Raw genomic sequence first — 21,812 nt, 5'->3', positions numbered from 1 at the left:
TGGCCAAAGTATTGGAGTTTCAGCTTCAATATCAGTCCTTCCAATGAACACCCAGGACTGATCTCCTTTAGGATGGACTGGTTGGATCTCCTTGCAGTCCAAGGGACTCTCAAGAGTCTTCTCCAACACCACAGTTCAAAGGCATCAATTCTGCGCTCAGCTTTCTTTATAGTCCAACCCTCACATCCATACATGACTACTGGAAAAACCATGACCTTGACTAGACGGACCTTTGTTGGCAAAGTAATGTCTCTGCTTTTTAATACGCTGTCTAGGTTGGTCATAACTTTCCTTCCAAGGAGTAAGTGTCTTTTAATTTCATGACTGCAATCACCATCTGCAGTGATTTTGGAGCCCAGAAAAATAAAGTCAGCCACTGTTTCCACTTTTCCCCATCTATTTGCCATGAAGTAATGGGACCAGATGCCATGATCTTAGTTTTCTGAATGTTGAGCTTTAAGCCAACTTTTTCACTCTCCTCTTTCACTTTCATCAAGAGACTCTTTAGTTCTTCTTCACTTTTTGCCATAAGGGTGGTGTCATCTGCATATCTGAGGTTATTGATATTTCTCCCGGCAATCTTGATTCCAGCTTGTGCTTCCTCCAGCCCAGCGTTTCTCATGTTGTACTCTGCATATAAGTTAAATAAGCAGGGTGACAATATACAGCCTTGACGTACTCCTTTTCCTATTTGGAACCAGTCTGTTGTTCCATGTCCAGTTCTAACGGTTGTTTCCTGACCTGCTTACAGATTAGACTAGTAAACATTGCTGTTAGAGTGCTGGTAATTATTTCCCTAAAGGGAAAATGTCAGTTTGCTGACCTCCTGAAAAAATTAGAATGAAATATGAAGTAATTCTAAGGGGTATTACTTATATCCAACCTGCCTCCTTCCAGCTCAGTCCATCTTCAGAATGTTGACCGTTGGTTTCATTATGACAGAAATCAGGTATTAAAGGATCTGGACGACAAAGTCAAAAAAATCAAGATGCTAAGTGTGAGCAACAAACCCAGTCCAGTTGCAGAAGTGGACTTTCCAACTGAGTTTCTTCCTGACCAAGGCTTCTGTGTTCCCTGTTGAGTTGCAAAGCTGAGCTTTGTCCTCCAGGGGGCATCCTGCCAAAGAGCCATCTTATACTTACATGTCATTCATCTTGCAGATTCTGACACTCAGCGTGGTACTTGCCCTGTGTTCTCAGCAATCCATGATCTTCATGCTCGACATGCTTGCTTTCTAAACTCTGCCTATTTGTCCAATATGAAGAATCTGTAAGAACACAATCACTTTCCATTAGTCATCCAGCTCTCTCTGGTTTCCTCTTCTCTACTTCTCTTTCGTCTGAAATACCTCCCTCAGCATTCACTGCCTACCCTTATTGCTTCTATTCTGCCCCATATCCTAATCAGCTTACCAGGAGTTAATGTATATATGTACATACTATTATTAAAAGAACTTCTAGAATCCTGTTTACAAAGCTGTTTAATTCCAAAGAGACTAGGAAGCAGTTTTGTCTGACCTGCAGTTCCTGTATAGATTTGTAGCCAAAAGAAATCTGTCTTTAGAAACTTTAAGTATACCCTCTTTATCTGTGCTGTCATAGATTCTGTACCTGTTCTCTCCAGGTAAATATAGGACCAAGACATATTTTTTACCAAATGAGACCACTTTTATCTTTATTGAAATTCTATTGAGGCCTCTTCCCCCCATCCCCTGATAATATTTCCAGGTATCATAGGGAACTCCCTAGTGGGCAGTAGTGTGACCTGGCAACCAAAAATCCCACATGCTGCTACTAATACCTGGCGCAGCAAAATAAATAAATATTAAAAAAGAAAAGAATGCTGCTCTAAAGCCTACTGCCTAGACTCCAGTCTGTGACATTTACTTTTTTGTGACTTTAAGAAAATTACTTAATTTCTCTGTACCTCCATTTTGTAGTCATTGGTTATATAGGGCTAATAATACTAATAATTAAATGTGAAAAGACATGAGAAAAAGAAGTACCTGATGGGCAGTAACATTATCATTAGCCAGGGGACCTACAGACCTGACCACACACTCCTCACTTTGAGTATATTCACAGATCTTGAATTTATGAACCATAAGCTTCTGATTAGTGACAAAAGTCTCATCTTTAGCACTTTTCATCATACTTGGCTGTAACTTTTCACACTGGTGCCCTTCTTTTAAATTAACAGTGGACCAGTTGGCATTTGGTTTCCAGCCTAATCATCTAACTTTACACTTTAATTTTCCATGTCTTGGTGCCTTTTATTGCTTGCATAGGTATAATGTTTTCCATGTTTTGCATGAGTCACTTATTATCCTCAGGATCATTCATAGGTTCATCACACATGACCATTCTACAGTCACCATTTGCTTGTGAATTTTTTTACTTTGGAGATGGTATTTAAGTTCATTTATTTCCATTGGAATCAAACCCTTTTTATTGGTATTTTCAACACGTGGAATTGCTTTTGTATTCAACAGCCATAATGGAGTTAATATTTATGGAGCACTCTATACACTGAAAAAATGAGATGGCCAAATAATAGTGACCACTGTTGACTATAAATACTTTGAAACAAGAGTGAGCGTGCTTTTGTTTCATACTGAAACTTGATCAAGTAAAATTTTACAAGTGGAAGAGTTTCTGTACCTGCTTTTTAGCTGATCTCTTTGCTGCACCAGTTTGTCTTCCCACGGGTTGTATACAACAAGGCATGTTTACACAGTATTTGTATCATATCAACTCTTTTAGCGGTAGCATACCTTGCCTTAGCTAGTATCTATAGAATTGACTCACTAAATTCTTCTAATTTAGAATGTGCTCTTTACTCTGATTCTTCTCACTTCTGTTCAGTCAAAGAAACCCTTTGTTAACAGTCAAACTTGACTTACATAAGGCCCAAAAGTGGGCCTTTGTTTCTGTTTAATAATACCCTATGCCTTATGATGCATTGTTTATAAATACACACTATGTCATTTGGGACTATATTGTCTTCTATGCAAGGTCTTCCCAGATGGCTCAATGGTAAAGAATCCGCCTGCCAATGCAGGAAAAGTGGGTTTTATGCCTGGATTGAGAAGATCCCCTGGAGAAGGAAATGGCAATGCACTCCAATGTTCTTGCCTGGGAAATCCCATGGACAGAGGAGCCTGGCAGGCTACAGTTCATGGGGTCTCAAAGAGTTGAACAGGACTGAGCAACTGAACAGAAACTTGTCTTATATGCTCTCATAACTATTTATATGTTTCTTGGATTCAGCTAATAAGCATAATTCATTTTTACAAAGCTTCAGTGTCCATGAGAACATTAATTTTCTTCATGTTCTTTTGTGCTTTTCGTATGTATCTCATATACTTAGGGTGGCCACTAAGCACAGCTGATTTTTACTTGTATTTCAGTTCTGTGATTTGTTAAAACCAAAGGCACAAAGATTTCATATCACCTTTAGTCACAAAGTGCCAAAAACCCTTGTCAGCTTTGGAAAGAAACCCCATTCTTCATCTGTGGAACAGGAAATTGTACTTTTTCCCTTACAAGGAGAACTGTAAGTTTCCTTCCGTGTCTCTTTTTTTCAGATCTTAAAAACCATGAAATATTTTGAAATCATCCTCTTCTTTCCCATGTGGCCTCTAAAATAGAGGTTGTTTGCACAGTTTCTATTCTTTAAATGGTTACTTTAAAGATAATAGGTATGGTGTACAAATCTGATCTTGAAATCATAGTTACCTGCTTTTTCTGTGGGATTATTGAACTAGTATCAGAATAAGCATGAAGAAGTCTTGAGTGTTTCTCATTAGTTTTGCCCTGTTTTCTCAACTCTACAGTGAGATCTTTGTATTTTAAACCTGGAAATTATCAAAATTTTATTAAGAATGCCATCAAAGAATCTCTACCTACTTACTTTCCAGTTAATTCTCCTTTTCTTGAGAACATATACGATCAATTAAAAAGTGTATTATTTAGTTTAGCCTTTAGTGCGTTTTAACCACTAGCATTATAATAATGCTATTTTCTTTTTTCATTCCAAATGTACAAATGGAATAGGCTTTAGGGGAGCTAATCAGATAACCAGAGGTTTTCCTGGCAGCTCAGATGGTAGAGTCTGCCTGTGATGCAGGAGACCTGGGTTTGATCCCTGGAGAAAGAAATGGCAACTCACTCAGTATTCTTGCCTGGAAAATCCCATGAACAGGGGACCTTGGCAGGCTACAGTCCATGGGGTCACAAAGAGTTGGACACAACTGAGCGACTAACACTTACTCTAATCACTGCATTCTGTGAAGAAGACACTCTCAAGGTTGAAAGTTGCTAACTTTTTTGAATGAACATTTGGAACTCTTAATTTGGGAGCTTCTATAGAGATATATATTGTCATCACCCAAAATACTTGAACATTTGTTTATATCTAAAGATACTAAAGTAAATTAAACAGATATTTTTTGTAGGTATTTGTGTTTGGATAACAAAAAATTGTTACTGATTATTAAGAGATATATTAAGAAAGCAAAATGAACAAAGGCTAAAATATAGTCATTCTTGCCATAATGCTATGTGTGTGTTCCTGGAAAATCTCATATTCTGCAAAACTGAACATTAAACTACAGGGCTTATGAGAAAGGTAGTTTTGGTACAGATTGCTTACAACTATGTAACTTTGTAAGCACAGCCCTAACAAATAAAATGTTGATCCAAATGCCAGGACAAATATCTCCTGACAGTTACACCTAGACTCAGTCCCTACTTTGCAGCCACATACCCTGAAGTTCAGACTTCCTCCTTGAAGATACATGCTTCTTCTAATGGAGACCAGTTTAATCAAAGCTAAAAACATAATTCAGAGATCAGTTCAGTTCAGTTGTTCAGTCATGTCCGACTTTGCGACCCCATGAATCGCAGCACGCCAGGCCTCCCTGTCCATCACCAACTCCCAGAATTTACTCAAACTCGTGTCCATCGAGTCGGTGATGCCATCCAGCCATCTCATCTTCTGTCATCCCCTTCTCCTCCTGCCCCCAATCCCTCCCAGCATCAGGGTCTTTTCCAGTGATTCAACTCTTCTTATGAGGTGGCCAAAGTACTGGAGTTTCAGCTTCAGCATCAGTCTTTCCAATGAACACCCAGGACTGATCTCCTTTAGGATGGACTGGTTGGATCTCCTTGCAGTCCAAGGGACTCAAGAGTCTTCTCCAACACCGCAGTTCAAAAGCATCAATTTTTTGACGCTCAGCTTTCTTCACAGTCCAACTCTCACATCCATACATGACCACTGGAAAAACCATAGCCTTGACTAGATGGACCTTTGTTGGCAAAGTAATGTCTCCTCTATTTTTTAATATGCTTTCTGGATTGGTCATAACTTTCCTTCCAAGGAGTAAGTGTCTTTTAATTTCATGGCTACAATCACCAACTGCAGTGATTTTGGAGCCCCCAAAAATAAAGTCTGACACTGTTTCCAGATACCCTTAATCAATTAAGGTTTTCTGTTTTATTTTGATAGTGGGGAAAGGTGTTCACATCTCTATCTATACTTGCAGCCTCCTAAGATGGCTTAATACAGAGGAAAGTTTAGCAGTTCTTTAAACCAGTAAAAGTAAGCCCTTCTTGCAATAAAAGAAGTTACTTCTTAGGGGTTTTCTCCTGCTCCTGGTTACTTCACATCATTCACATGCTGGGAATAAGATCCTTCACAGCTTTGCATTATACTGATGAGATGCCTCTGTTTGCCAGTTATATATAAATTAACTCTATTGAAGAAATAATCAGAGAATAGCTAAAATAACTTGTGTAAACAATTGTGATGACATGGGTAGAAAAAAATGGAAGTAAAAGAAGAATTAGGTTTGGTACATTCTAGATTGGAATATAGTCAAAAATCTAGAAAGACATTTAAACTATCAGAACCATGTACAAATTTTGTTTAAAACAAACAAAAATTCATTCCCTAAAGCAACATTTTGTGAGTGTATATCCCAACTCATGTCAGATAACTAGTTAATTATGGCATAATTTTACATTCTTTCCAGAACATGATAGTGCCCAGCATATATTAAATGAACAGTCACTGCCCTCTCACATTTAGCCTGGCCACTGCCTTAGTAATTATCTCAGTATGGCATTCCAGGCATTATTGCCAACCAGTCTGCTTTGGTCCATCATGTGATGTTATTTATCAACAGGTTGCTGTAATCCAAACAGTGGGCTAATCTCCTTACCAAAATCAGTTCAGTTCAGTTCAGTCACTCAGTCGTGTCCGACTCTGTGCGACCCCATGAATTGCAGCACACCAGACCTCCCTGTCCATCACCAACTCCCGGAGTTTACTCAAACTCGTGTCCATCGAGTCAGTGATGCCATCCAGCCATCTCATCCTCTGTCGTCCCCTTCTCCTCCTGCCCCCAATCCCTCCCAGCATCAGGGTCTTTTCCAGTGATTCAACTCTTCTTATGAGGTGGCCAAAGTACTGGAGTTTCAGCTTCAGCATCAGTCCTTCCAATGAACACCCAGGACTGATCTCCTTTAGGATGGACTGGTGGGATCTTCTTGCAGTCCAAGGGACTCTCAAGAGTCTTCTCCAACACCACAGTTCAAAAGCATCAATTTTTTGACGCTCAGCTTTCTTCACAGTCCAACTCTCACATCCATACATGACCACTGGAAAAACCATAGCCTTGACTAGATGGACCTTTGTTGGCAAAGTAATGTCTCTGCTTTTTAATACGCTGTCTAGGTTGGTCATAACTTTCCTTCCAAGGAGTAAGTGTCTTTTAATTTCATGGCTGCAGTCACCATCTGCAGTGATTTTGGAGCCCAAAAAAAGTCAGCCACTGCTTCTACTGTCTCCCCATCTATTTCCCATGAGGTGATGGGACCAGAGGCCATGATCTTAGTTTTCTGAATGTTAAGCTGTAAGCCAACTTTTTCACTCTCCTCTTTCACTTTCATCAAGAGGCTTTTCAGTTCCTCTTCACTCTCTGCCATAAGGGTGGTGTCATCTGCATATCTGAGGTTATTGATATTTCTCCTGACAGTCTTGATTCCAGCTTGTGCTTCTTCCAGCCCAGCGTTTCTCATGATGTACTCTGCATATAAGTTAAATAAGCAGGGTGACAATATACATCCTTGATGTTCTCCTTTTCCTATTTGGAACCAGTCTGTTGTTCCATGTCCAGTTCTAACTGTTGCTTCCTGACCTGCATACAGGTTTCTCAAGAGGCAGATCAGGTGGTCTGGTATTCCCATCTCTTTCAGAATTTTCCACAGTTTATTGTGATCCACACAGTCGAAGGTAGTTGTATTTAATTCTGGCAGCACTGTTATGTGGTAGGTAGTGTTTTAATCCCCATTTACAAATGAGGAAGTAGATGCTAAAGTATTATCAAATTGATTGTGATAGTAAGTCACCTCAAATCTTTTATGTAAAAGGGTAAAATATAACATGAACAATAGTATAAATATAGCAAAATAAGAAAACAATGAGATTACAGTTGATGGTAGATACTTAAACTGACGTGTTATGATAAGTTGGGAATGAGAAGTCATTATAAGATACTGAAATGGAAAAGTAGAAGACTCTGAAAGCCATTTGGAAGATTGGGACAGACATATAGGAGACAAAGCAGGCCTTTTAAGAGGTGATGAAGGCAGCCTCAGGTTGTGACTTTGTGATTTCTAGTTTTAGTTGCTGTGAATTTTATTTCCTACACTTAGGAAATCACTGAGATTGCCTGTGGTATTCTTAAAGTAAGTTTACTTTTTACTTGAATTAGGTGAAATGACTATTGTTTTTTCCAAATACGAGGTCTACGATAATAACAATTCAGAATTTAAAATAAAGAGAAGGATTTGAGAAACACACAGTTCTGATCATATTGAATTTGTAATGTCCAGTGGACCTTTGATTTTGCAGTCTCTGGGTTAGAGATTTTTTGACTCATCAACTGTAGATCATAAGGGGAGATGTAGGCATGAATGAGATCTCCCATAGAGAGAGAGAAGAACATAAGACTTGGGAATGAACCATGACATCAGTATGTCAGGACCTGGCTGAGGAAGAAGGATCCAGTCTGAGAACAGTCCCAGAGAGTCTGAATTAGGAGAACTAAAAGAGTGATGTCAGCAAAGTCAAGGTTGTATGGGACCAAGAGGAAAAAGATCACTGTCAGGTGGCCTAAAGATATCAAGTACCATGGAAAGTGAGGGGACATTTGATTTGGTGGTGGCCTTTGCTTGCTAACACAGTTTTGATGGGGTTAAGGTAAAAGTATGAAAATGTGATCTCAGTGAGCCAAAGAGACAATGCAAAGTGATGAAACAAAAAAATTTACCAATGCATCCTGATAAGTATCAGAAATATAGTAGAAGTATATTATGATGATGAAAGAGGGGCATGATTTAGGGCTGAAATAGGCCTTAGAGATTATTTAAACAGCAACTGCTCCTTTTAACACATGAGGAAACCAAGCCTTTAAAAGGTTTAGTAGTTTATACTATGGCAAAGCCCGTAGTGGCAGATAGAACAGATAGCACCTAAGTCTTCTGATTCCAAACCTACCAGTATATATAGGCAAACTCTAAGCTCAAAAAGGAGGGGAATTTTCTTTTGATTTCTAATGTTTGTCGTATTCTTTGAGCATGTGAATGTGTTGTTTCTCATATATAGAAAGGGATAAATAGTGGTTGTGCTAGAGTATATTAATCTGCATGTCCAGTGTATATTATATGTATAAAGATGTTGGTAAAAAGCCACTGGCTGAATCTAAAACAAAATGCCAGAGTCAGTCATGTTGGAAAATTTAATCAAAATATATATTCATAGCCAATTAAGAGAGAAAATTTAATTTTTGATCAGGTAGAATCAACAAATAATGTTATAGAAGTATTAAGTGAGTTAGAATGTTAAATAGTGAATATTAAAATAACTGCTCTTATTTATGAATGGTGTGTCTGTCCTTTGTCAGTTGTATGAAAATAAAATATTCACAACAGTATTTTTGAGCATCCACGCCAGATCATAATTTCTTTAGTTTTTGGTATAAGAGCACCACCTATGGGTTTCTCAGGTATTTGAGGGAAAACTTTTTAAGCAAAATCTAATAAAACAAAAATGTAATAAAATTCTTTCCTGTTTTGCTCTACAACTAGTCTCTCCACCTGAGTTTATTTAAAGGTTAGGAGTTATTTGCTTTATCATAGATTATTCCCACCTGGTTTTTGGATGTGTCCCAAAACTGTTAGATCAGCTGATAAGTATTTGAGTAGTTACATGCCATTACAGTGTTATAATTGTAAGTTAAACACAGTTTAACGTAAAATTGTATTATTCTCTCTAACATAAATGAATCTTTTAATGAAAATGAACAGTTTACAATATCCTGGGGGAGATATGATAATAATAGCTTTTTCCAATTTATTTGTGTGTATCTTCATGAAGTTAAGAATTTGTTCAATACACTGCTACAAAATGCTTTGGCAAGAGAGTGAAGAAAGGAAAAAGGGCTTGTAAATGACTTAGGGCATCTTTTCACTGATTGCTGAGATGATATCTCATTAGAACAAGGTTGTCAACAAAATTCTGGTGCTTCAGTATTCATTCAGTTCAGTTCAGTTGCTCAGTCGTGTCTAACTCTTTGTGACCCCATAGACTGCACCACGCCAAGCTTTGCTGTCCATCACCAACTCCTGGAACTTGCACAAACTCAACATCCATTGAGTCGGTGATGCCATCCAACCATCTCTCATTCTCTGTCATCCCCTTCTCCTCCTGCCTTCAGTCTTTCACAGCATCAGGGTCTTTTCCAAGGAGTCAGTTCTTCGCATCAGGTGGCCAAAGTATTGGAGTTTCAGCTTCAGCATCAGTCCCTTCCATGAATATTCTGGACTGATTTCCTTTAGGATGGGCTGGTTGGATCTTCTTGCAGTCCAAGGGACTCTCAAGAATCTTCTCCAATACCACAGTTCAAAAGCATGAACTCTTGGGGGCTCAGATTTCCTTATAGTCCAACTCTCACGTCCATACATGACTACTGGAAAAACCATAACTTTGACTAGACAAACCTTTATTGGCAAAGTAATGTCTCTGCTTTTTAATATGCTGTCTAGGTTGGTCATAATTTTCCTTCCAAGGAGTAATCATCTTTTAAATTCATGGCTGCAGTCACCATCTGCAGTGATTTTGGAGCCCCAAAAAATAAAGTCTGTCACTGTTTCCATTGTTTCCCCATCTGTTTGCCATGAAGTGATGGGACCAGATGCCTTGATCTTAGTTTTCTGAATGTTGAGTTTTAAGCCAGCTTTTTCACTCTCCCCTTTCACTTTCATCAAAAGGCTTTTTAGTTCTTCGCTTTCTGTCATTAGGGTAGTGTCATCTGCATATCTGAGGTTATTGATATTTCTCCCAGCAGTCTTGATGCCAGCTTGTGCTTCTTCCAGCCCAGCATTTCTCATGATGTACTCTGCATATAAGTTAAATAAGCAGGGTGACAATATACAGCCTTGAGGTACTCCTTTCCCAATTTGGAACCACTCTGTTGTTCCATGTCCAGTTCTAACTGTTGCTTCCTGACCTGCACACAGATTTCTCAGGAGGCAGGTCAGGTGGTCTGATATTCCCATCTCTTTCAGAATTTTCCACAGTTTGTTGTGATCCACACAGTGAAAGACTTTGGCATAGTCAATAAAGCAGAAATAGATGTTTTTCTGGAACTCTCTTGCTTTTTCGATGATCCAGCAGACGTTGGCAATTTGATCTCTGGTTCCTCTCCCTTTTCTAAATCCTGCTTGAACATCTGGAAGTTCACGGTTCATATACTGTTGAAGCCTGGCTTGGAGAATTTTGAGCATTACTTTACTAGCGTGTGAGATGAGTGCAACTGTGCAGTAGTTTGAGCATTCTTTGGCATTGTCTTTCTTTGGGATTGGAATGAAAACTGACCTTTTCCAGTCCTGTGGCCACTGCTGAGTTTTCCAAATTTGCTGGCATATTGAGTACAGCACTTTCACAGCATCATCTTTCAGGATTTGAAAGAGCTCAACTGGAAATCCGTCACCTCCACTAGCTTTGTTCGGAGTGATGCTTCCTAAAGCCCACTTGACTTTACATTCCAGGATGTCTGGCTCTAGGTGAGTAATCACACCATCATGATCATCTGGGTCGTGAAGATCTTTTTTGTATAGTTCTGTATATTCTTACCACCTCTTCCTAATATCTTCTGCTTCTCTTAGGTCCATACCATTTCTGTTGTTTATTGTGCCCACCTTTGCATAAAATGTTTCCTTGGTATCTCTAATTTTCTTGAAGAGGTCAGTAGTCTTTTCCATTCTGTTGTTTTCCTCTATTTCTTTGCATTGATCACTGAGGAAGGCTTCCTTATCTTTGCTCGCTATTCTTTGGAACTCTGCATTCAAATGGGTATACCTTTCCTTTTTGCCTTTGCCTTTCACTTCTCTTCTTTTCACAGCTATTTGTAAGGCCTCCTCAGACAACCATTTTGCCCTTTAGCATTTCTTTTTCTTGCGGGTGATCTTGATCATTGTCTCCTGTACAATGTCATAAACCTCCATCCATAATTCTTCAGGTACTCTATCAAATCTGATCCCTTAAATCTATTTCTCACTTCCACTGTATAATCATAAGGGATTTGGTTTAGGTCATACCTGAATGGTCTAATGGTTTTCCCTCCTTTCTTCAATATAATCTGAATTTGGCAATAAAGAGTTCATGATCTGAGCCACAGTCAGCTCCCAGTTTTGTTTTTGCTGACTGTATAGAGCTTCTCCATCTTTGGCTGCAAAGAACATAATCAATCTGATTTCGGTATTGACCATCTGGTGATGTCCACGTGTAGAGTCTTCTCTTGTGTTGTTGGAAGTTGTTTGCTATGACCAGTGCATTCTCTTGGCAAAACTCTCTTGGCAAAGCCTTTGCCATGCTTCATTTTGTACTCCAATGCCAAATTTGCCTGTTTTTCCAGGTGTCTCTTGACTTGCTTTTGCATTCCAGTCCCCTGTAATGAAAAGGACATCTTTTTTGAGTATTAGTTCTAGAAGGTCTTGTAGGTCTTCACAGAACCGTTCAACTTCAGCTTCTTCAGCATTACTGGTTGGGGCATAGACTTGGATTACTGTGATATTGAATGGTTTGCATTGCTTTATTAAGACTTCAGTGTTAATCAGCCCCAAATAGAATCAAATTTGGATAAATATAGTCTTTTTGTAAAATATCAAATTAAGTATTTTTTTGGCAAAAACAATTGGAAACTTTGTGTGTGGGCAATAAGATGTATGCTAGACTCAGTGTTTTATTTATTCTCTGTTTCTAAGATATTTAGATATCTAACTGCATAATGATAACTTTAATTACTGTTTCAAGCCTTTATTTTTAAAATAATTTAGGAATCATTTATGACTTTGTAATAAAGTTTGGAAGTGTTCCTGGAATGAATTAAAGAACTACTTTGAAGAAATGTTTTGCTGCTTTTATCCAGTCATCTACCCACTTCTTAATAACTCAGCATCTTACTCTTGTTTTTATATGTGCTTTCCTTTAATTATTTTGTTCAGAAGACTATATGATTTTTTAAATTTAAAGTATCCAAAAAGTAGTTCAGTAAAGTTGATTTTTAGGTAGTTATAATAAATAAATTTAAAAGGTGAGTCTTGGAAAAAGATAGATGGATGGATGTACTAGTTGATCTCCATGGCTAAAGCTAGCAGTCTTGACTCTTAAATTGTTATTCAGAGATTCAAATTGAAAACTTCCACGCCTCCTCAAAACTTTATACTTAATTACGATAAGACAATTTGACTAAAAGGACAGAAAACAATCTAATTAGAATAATGAAAGTTTTTAAGGTTGGCCATACCATATTTTATTGTATATGATTTGACGTTGGAAGTGTCTCTTTTAATAAATACTGATTTACTTAATGCTTTGTTTAAAAATACAATAATTTTCCAAGATTGCTTCGACTATCTTCCAGCCTGTGGAGAAACTCCAGAACAGATTCGAGCACCGAGTGGGATAATCACAAGCCCAGGCTGGCCTTCCGAATATCCTGCCAGAATCAACTGTAGCTGGTTCATAAGGGCAAACCCAGGGGAAATCATTACTATAAGGTAATTCTGATACCTCCGTGTATTACTGTATGATATTTTATTACAAGATATAAATTCACTTTCCAAGTATCATTGCTCAACATGCAGTAGTATAAAAAGATGATTTTTAGAAAATATAATAAATTATATTTATCATTACCGTCTCGCGGGGAGGAGTAACTGCCCATTCTTCCTATTCTATTAGGGCATGTGTTTTGAATATTTTCTAATGGTGGTAATGAATTTATACTGAGCCATCTGTATTCTTCTAGGCTATCTTTTAACAAAAGCTACACATTTGCTGAATAGTTTATTAGAATCAAGAGTGTAATCTTTGGCAATGAGACAGATAAACAGACTTACTAATCCTCTTGGAGATCTAGCCCATAATCTTGGTCTTGAAAGTAGAGTCCTCTACCTTAATGAATTAAAACATATTTGTAGACTATGCCTGTGTATATGTTATGTGTGTATAAAACTTGAAATAAGCTAATGATGGATAAATACTGTGTTTAGAAAAAGCTCATTTTTGTAACAATGAGACAATAGATCATTTGTTAAAAATACAAAATGAAAGATAATCCTAGGGAAAATAACCGTAAATTTAAAATCCTAAGAATAAATAAGATATAAATAAGGAAAATTAAGAGTATTCTAAAGACATTTAAAATTGTAGAGAAATACTGTGGGAATAAGACACTAAGAAGGAAATACCCAGTAAAACCAGTTATTGCTTGTTTAAGGAAATTATATCAGGGCTATTAGGGGAAAAAATTTACCTGAAGGGGAGAAAAAAGTGTACCTAAACAGAACTGTAACACAATTAAGAATGCCATTTCTATCACAGAGATATTACAAAGGCATCTTTGATGTTCTTTCATTATTTACATGTTTATGGATAAGAATCATGGAATGTTAGATTTAGAAGAGACCTCATAGATCATAGACACATATTCCTTCATTTTTACATTTTAAAAAAAGTGGGATTCTAAATTAAGCCTATGTTTGAACCTTTCCATCTTCCTTTTTTATATTTATTAACGAATGAGAGGACCATTCGTTCCTCAACGAATTGAGGAACACAGTTGCTGTCTATCCCCTTTTTTCTGTGGAAGCCGTAAAACAGCAACACATGGTATGTTTTCCTTTGGTTCTCTTTGCCCTGAGCCACATCTTCTGGAACACTGAAGCTGAGCATCTGTGGAAGCAGTAACACTCCTCTGTGAGAAGTACGATTCCCTTGCCTGATGCATGGGTGGGATGTGCCATGAAAGTTACCCTTCTGTAACTGTACCAACATTGGAATCTGAACAATATGCCTGTTTTCTGCTACTTACAATATGACAAGTACAAATGTGTTTCCAAAGTAACATTTTACCATAGGGGTTCCAAATATTTTTTAAACATGAAACTAGCATTTTTAGAGATTTTTTTTCTTTTAACCTAAAATTTCAACCCCAAATTGAATTTGCAGCCTACCAGCTCAGTTATGTAAAAATTGGCAATTCTTGCTAGCACAGAGGAGGTGACATGGAATACTGCCATCTGGTTCTGATCATGTGTTGAATCCTTGAGATGTCACAAAGCTACACTAAAAATCAAGCACAGTATTGAAATGCAGAGTATTAGAGGTGAGCCCAACACACCTAGGGGAAGATTTCCTAAATTCTGAACCGAGTTAACAAATTTGGATTTACACAGCCAGTCTCACAAAATCAGAAAGTAATTTTAGTAATTGTCCTAGTTCTTACTGAAACCATTATCATGGTAATAACAAACTTTTAAAGATGACATACTGACATAATATGCAAAGAAAGTCAAGTTTTACTTGTGAATATTGGTGTAATATCTTAAATAAATTGTTCAAAAGAAATTTATACCATAATCAAATGCAGTTCATTTAAACACACAAATTAGTCAATTTTAGGAAACATTAAATTAATTTACCATATAAGTCAGAGAAAAGGTGTATGATTATCTAGACACAGGCTTTAAAGCTTTTCAGTAAAATGAAAATCAACATGCATTCCTGAGTTTAAAATAATTTTAAAATAATTAAAATACAGATAAAAGAAACTAAAATTACATACTATAAACAAATAATACTTAGAACTCTCCTTGTAAAACTGGTTAAACTATTTAACCAGTTTATAAGCATTTTTATCCTTTCCCTGGAAATCTGCTAAAATTCACAAAGGCCACCTTATCCACCTTATCCTCTGTCTACCTTATCCTCTGTCCACCTTATCCACAGAGGATTGGTTTCTGATTCCCTGCTTGAAGTCAAGGACTAGGGTCAGGATATTTTGCTTAAGAAAGGAGGCTGAAGAAGACTTCTGCTAACCACTGCTTGAACTCTCATGGAGCTGAGAGCTTAGAGAGACAGGATGACATACCATAATAAATGGGAATTTTACTAAGTCCCTTACTGATTCTGTGACACGACTGTAATACTGCTCTGAACTGCAACGTTAGGGCTGGTTTTAGAAAGGAGACCTAAATGGAGGAAGTTACAGAGCAGATGCTGTGGGGGAATATAGGGGGAAAAAAATTAAAAACAGCACCAAAAATCCTCCTCAGAAGCTTGCAACCCAAAATTTCTAGAATGTATGAAAAAATTTAATATTAAGCAAAACAGCCAACAAAATCAAACTGTTAGTCACTCAATTGTGTCCGACTCTTTGTGACCCTTTTGGACTATAGCCCGCCAGGCTCCTCTGTCCATAGAATTCTCCAGGCAAGAATACTGGAGTGGGTAGCCGTTCCCTTCTCACAGGGATCAAACCTGCATCTCTTGCATTGCCGGCAGATTCTTTGCCATCTCAGCCACCAGGGAAGCAAGTTGGAACACAGATTTACTACAGACGTTATACACTTTACTATACTGGGGTTTTTTTTCTTAACCTTCTTTGTGCCATGAGCACTTTGGTAGTTTGGTGAAACATAAATCCATTCCCAGAATATTTTTAAATGCATAGAGTAAAACACATAGCGTTACAAAAGAAACCAGTTATTCCTGAAACACAGCTATCAGATATTTTTACAGACACATATATGTTTATTAACAATTACTGAGCAAGCCATGCTTTTAACAGTTACTATAATTTCAAAATGGTTTTGAGTGTAAGTAGTTACTCTCGATATCTACTAAAACTAAAATGTAATATGAAATTTTCTATGATTTCCACTGGTGACAGTGTGAGAAGCATTATAAAAACTATTCATAGTATGTTTATTTCATAAGTGAAGCAATGTTAATGAAATGTTAAATTTCAGTTACAGATGGGTGAAAATAAAATTGTTGATTTTTCTACTGAATTTGAAAATTTGCGAGGGGATTAGAAACACTGAATACTTGTATTTGGACTTTATTAGACCAAAGCATCCCTGGTGGCTCAGTGGTAAAGAATCCACCTACCAATGCAGGAGACGTGGGTTTGATCCCGGGGTCAGAAAGATCCTCTGGAGAAGGGACTAGCAACCTGTTCCAGTATTCTTGCCTGGGAAATCCTATGGACAGAGAAGCCTGGCAGGCTACAGTCCATGGAGTTGTAAAAGAATGGGACATGACTTAGCAGCTAAACAACAACAAAGACCAAAGCAGAGGGAAAGAAATTTTTTAAAAAGCCTATTAGTATAGAAGAATACAGGAAAATGAGAAAACCAGAATCTCACTTAACATTTAGAAGATAGACTATCCAGTCAGGTTTATATCAGTTAACTGGTATGATCCTTCTCTAATGGGCTTACAGGAACATACCTAAAAGAGTACCAATACAGGAAATCTAAATAATGAAGACAGGAAAAGATAAGCTATGAAATACTGATCAGAAGAGAGCTAGTGTAGGAGGGTTGACATCAGTTGTAATTGACTTCAAAACAAAATATTAGTAACAAATGGAAAATATAATCGTGGTTAGATGTTATGTAGCTAATAACGCAGCCTAAAACCAAGCAAAAGCAAATTGTAGGGAATTACCAAGCAAATCTGACCAAGTTTTATTAGTTCACAATTACAGTGGAAGTTTGTAAACATATTTGTTATCTGAATTTAAACAGGAAAACAGTAAGTAAAAATAGAGAAATTTTGATACTGATCCAGTAGACACATATATCACGTATGTGTGTGATTTTTATACCTATCTCAGTGGATAGAGAATGCACATTTCTTTTAATGACATGTGCAATCATATTTAAAAATTGATTATACATTAAATAACAAAGGAATTCTCATTGTATTTCCAGACTTTACATCATTCAGATTGTGTTCTCTGACCATAACACAGTTAAATTGGAAAACAATTAAAAAGCCCATATGTTCAGAAACATATTCCTAAATAACAACTGCACCAAAGATGGAAGGCACAGTGGAACTCAAAATATTTTTAAATACCTGTAATGAAATTACTGGATATTAAAACTGTTGAACTATGTTGAAACAGCAGTTAGCGAAAAATTTACAACTTTAATGCATTGAATTAAAAATTAATGCATAGAAAGTAAAGTGGAAAATATATTAGCTCAGCATTTTCTCAAGAGTTTAGAATAAAAACTACAGGGTAAATCTTTGTCAGAAAATAATTAAACAAAAAAAGAATTAAAGTTAAACAGAAAAAAAACTTTATTTATCAGAAGATAATTAAACAGAAAAAGAAATAACCAAAAACTGGTTTTCTGAAAAACTGAGGAAAATAAACAAAGATCTCAAGGCAAGACTGAAGGAAAAAAATAGAAAAACAAGAACAAAAATGTCTATAGTTATAAATACAACACTTTTACTGCTTGTACTTGAACCCTCAGTCAATACAACACTCCAACAAATAGAGATGAGTGATATAAAAAAATGAAAAGGAAGAGGTAAAACTCTTATTTGCCAGTATTATACTTACCTACAAAGAAAACCCAAACAAATTTAGACCATAGATAATGAAAATTTAAACAGTTGTGTGAAAGTACTATGTAAAGCTTTGCCGTGATAAATTTTACTTTCAAGGGCAAATGACTTCTAAGAAAGTTTAAATTACCAAAATTGACTTATTGAAAGTTTAGGAAAAGCTGATTAAACCAAAAAGCTTGAAGAAATTGAAAATCTCTACCCTAAGTCGTCTGTCCTGTGAAGAAGCACAAGATGCAGATTTGTAAACTGTTACATAAACTATTACAAAGCATAAAAAAAGAAAAACTGAAAACTATTTCTACTTATGAAAAGTGAAAGTGAAGTCCCTCAGGTGTGTCTGACTCTTTGCAACCCCATGGGCTGTAGCCTACCCGGCTTCTCTGTCCATGGGATTTTTCAGGCAAGAATACTGGAGTGGGTTGCCATTTCCTTCTTCAGGAGATCTTCCTGACCCAGGGATTGAACCCTGGTCTCCTACATCATGGGCAGACACTTTACCGTCTGAGCCACCAGGGAAGTCAATTTTCTACTTAGAAATGTGTTTTAAGCACCCTAAATGAATATTGGAAAACCAGATCCTCAATAGTGAAGAGACAACTACTGATTATTTCTTTTGTTCTGAATCAGGTCCCTGATTTCATGAATATTAAACATTTTAGCTGATTAAAAGTTGGGAGTTCCCTGATGGTTTAGTGGTTAGAATTCCAGGCTTTCCCTGCCATGACCCAGGTTCAGTCCCTGGTCAGGGAACTGAGATTCTGCAAGCCAGCATAAACATTAGGGGTACATATATCTTTCCTAATTAATGTTTTGTTTTCTTCCATAAATACCTAGGAGTGGAATTGCTGAATCGTATGGTAGTTCTATTTTTAATTTTTTGAGGAACCTCCATACTGTTTTCCATGTAGTTCCACCAACAGTGCACAAAGGTGGCTCCCTTTTTTCCACATCCTGACCAACACGGCTATGACAATAACCACTCTGACAGTTGTGAGGTGCTATCTCATTGTGGTTTTGTGTTGCATTTCCCTGACGATTAGAAATGTTGAGCATCTTTTCATGTGCTTGTTGGCCATCTGTATGTCTCCTTTGGAAAAACGTCTGTTCAGATCCTCTGCCCCTACTTTAATTGGGTTGTTTTTTTGACACTGAGTTGTATGAGTTCTTTGTGTATTTTGGATGATTAACCCCTTATTGGACATGTCATTTGCAAATATCTTCTCCCATTCAGCACAGCCACTGTGGAAAACAGCACATAAGTTCCTCAAAAAATGAAAAATAGAACTTCCACACGACTCTGCAGTTCTACTCTTCATACCCAAAGAAAATGAAAAAAATAATTTCAAAAGATGAATGCATCCCAGTGTTCATAACAGCATTATTTATAGTGACCAAGATATGAAATACAGATAAATGGATAAAAAGGATGTGGGGTGTGTGTATGGTGGTGGAATATTTCTCAGCCATAAAAAAGAATGAAATTTTGCCATTTCCAACAGTGTGGATAGACCTACAGGATATAAGTCAGACAGAGAAAAACAAATACTGTATATTTTTAGTTTATGTGGAATCTGAAAAATAAAACACATTAGTGAATGTAACAAAACAGAAACAGACTCACAGAGAACAAACTAGTGGTTACCAGTGGAGAGGGATAAGATAAGTGGAGGGCTATTGAGATATAAACTACTGTGTATAAAATAAAAAAGTTACAAGGATATAATGTACAGCACAGAGGAATATAGCCAATATGTAATAATAATTTTATATGGAGTATAAGCTATAAAAATATCAAGTTACTGTGTTGTATCCCTGAAACTAATACAATGTTGTAAGGCAGCCATACTTCAAAAAAAGAAAAACCCGTCTCATTAACAGATACCATTAAGAAAGTGAAAAGGCAACCCATGGATAGAGAAAATATTAGCAATACACATATCTAAACTTGGATCCAGAACATAGAAAGAATTTCTATAGCTCAAACTTTTTTTTTTTAAAAGGACAAGAGACTTGAACAGACACTTCAAAGAAGATACAAGAATGGCCAATAAGCACATGAAAGATGTTCAACATCATTGGTCTTTCAGGAAATGCACATAAAACAACCATGGGAGATGCCATTTCATGCCCAGTAATGGCTGAAATTCAAAAGAATTTTAGCACCAACTAAATTTAGCATCAAATTTAGCACCACGGTTAGCACTGACTACTGGAGAGTGTGGGTGTGAGTGCTTGTACATATATATCTTGTGTAACATACATGCCTCAAAAAGGTACGTTTAAAAGTGAAGGTGATAGTTGATCGGTTATGTCCAACTCTTTGTAACATTATGGATTAATAGCCCGCCAGGCTCCTCTGTCCGTGGAATTCTCCAGGTAAGAATACTGGAGTGAGTAGCCATTACCTTCTCTAGGGAATCTTCCCAACCCAGGGATCTGAGTCTCCTGCATTGCAGGCAGATTCTTTACCATCCTAGCCACCAGGGAAGCCCCATATGTTCATAAAGAGCTCTTGAATAAGAACACATTTCAGTGTACGAAGGATATAACAATATGATTCACAGGAAAAGAAATAGAAATATCTAATAAACATGGGAAAAGTGTTTCAATCTCAGTAAATAAGGAAATGGAGACTAGAACAATAAATTTATTTTATGCACCTAATTGGCAACAAATCTTTGGAAGTAAAATGTTTCCTTTTGCCAGAGTTGTAGGGTATAAGGTACTTTTTCACACACATTCGGTGGAATTGTGAGTTGGTATAAACATTTTCTCAATGCCACCATCAACTTTAAAGCAAAATTGTATACTTGGATCTAACAATTCTACTTCTAGAAAAATCTGTCCTACAGAAATACTTGCTCTTGTGTGTATGGAGAGAAAGCATTGTTCATAATAGTGAAAAACTGGAAGCAGTCAAAGTGTCAGCCTTTGTTCTAGTTACTCAGAATATTTAAAGAGGAAATAGCCTGGTGTAATAATCCTCGGATAATTAACTTTGTCATCACTTGGCTTAAGGCAGAGGCAGGGAATCTCACTTTTTGGCTAATTTTGTATGTGCTTCTTATATGACTGTTTTGTCCTTTGCATACATGCTCAGTTCCTCAGCCATGTCTGACTTTTTGTGACCTCGTGGACTATAGCCCATCAACCTCCTCTGTCCATTCTTCCCAGGCAAGAATACTGGAATGGGTTGCCATTTCCTCCTCCAGGGGATCTTCCCAACCCAGGAATTGAACCCTCGTCTCTAGCATCTCCAGCTTTGGCAGGTGGATTCTTTACCACAGAGCCACTTGGGAAGCCCTTTCTGTCCTTTATTTGTGCCCGTGTTTTACGAACTATAAGATAACATTTGGATATAAATCATTTATGTAGAAAAGTATTCCCAAACTCAGGGACTTTTCACTGAGGTTTTTTTGTTTATTCATTTTTAACTTCTTTACTTGGCTCAGGTTTGTGCTATTTACTCTCCTGAAAATGTAAGCTATAAACTTTTCATTAAGCAAGCAGATGAACCAGTCTAATCTAAGGGAAGGCTGACTTCCTCTGTGTCTTTTAGTTCATTGAATTATGGAGTGGTGTTTCTGGTCCAAACAGAGAACAATTTAGAGTATTAGAAAATAGAAGTGGTCCTTCCTAAAGACATACAGGGAGAAGAAAAAGGTGCCGGTGCCAACTATCTCCTGTTTCTTAGCATTATTTTGGAACTTTGTGTTACTTATGAAGAAGTATTATTCTGGAATCTGGGAAAGAGATATAAATATTAGGAACACAGAAGTATTATTGTTAATATTTAATAGTTAATAACACAA

At 37.0% G+C, this 21,812-nt stretch overlaps 1 protein-coding gene across 5 annotated transcripts in view; it reads left to right on the top strand.

Annotated features, from left to right (window-relative positions):
- LRP12 (LDL receptor related protein 12) overlaps positions 1 to 21,812 on the top strand; it is an 84,416-nt gene that overhangs the window by 51,276 nt on the left and 11,328 nt on the right. For all 5 annotated transcript variants that reach the window (XM_065902541.1, XM_065902540.1, XM_065902544.1 and 2 more), the window contains one exon: positions 12,989 to 13,124. In XM_065902541.1, the coding sequence (XP_065758613.1) occupies positions 12,989 to 13,124 (136 nt within the window). The remainder of the gene's footprint in view (positions 1 to 12,988; positions 13,125 to 21,812) is intronic.

The sequence above is a fragment of the Muntiacus reevesi genome, chromosome 12 (assembly GCF_963930625.1).
Source record: "Muntiacus reevesi chromosome 12, mMunRee1.1, whole genome shotgun sequence".
NCBI classification, from domain to species: Eukaryota; Metazoa; Chordata; class Mammalia; order Artiodactyla; family Cervidae; genus Muntiacus; species Muntiacus reevesi.
Note: the sequence above shows the minus strand (reverse complement) of the source record. Positions and strands in the feature narration are given on the sequence as shown.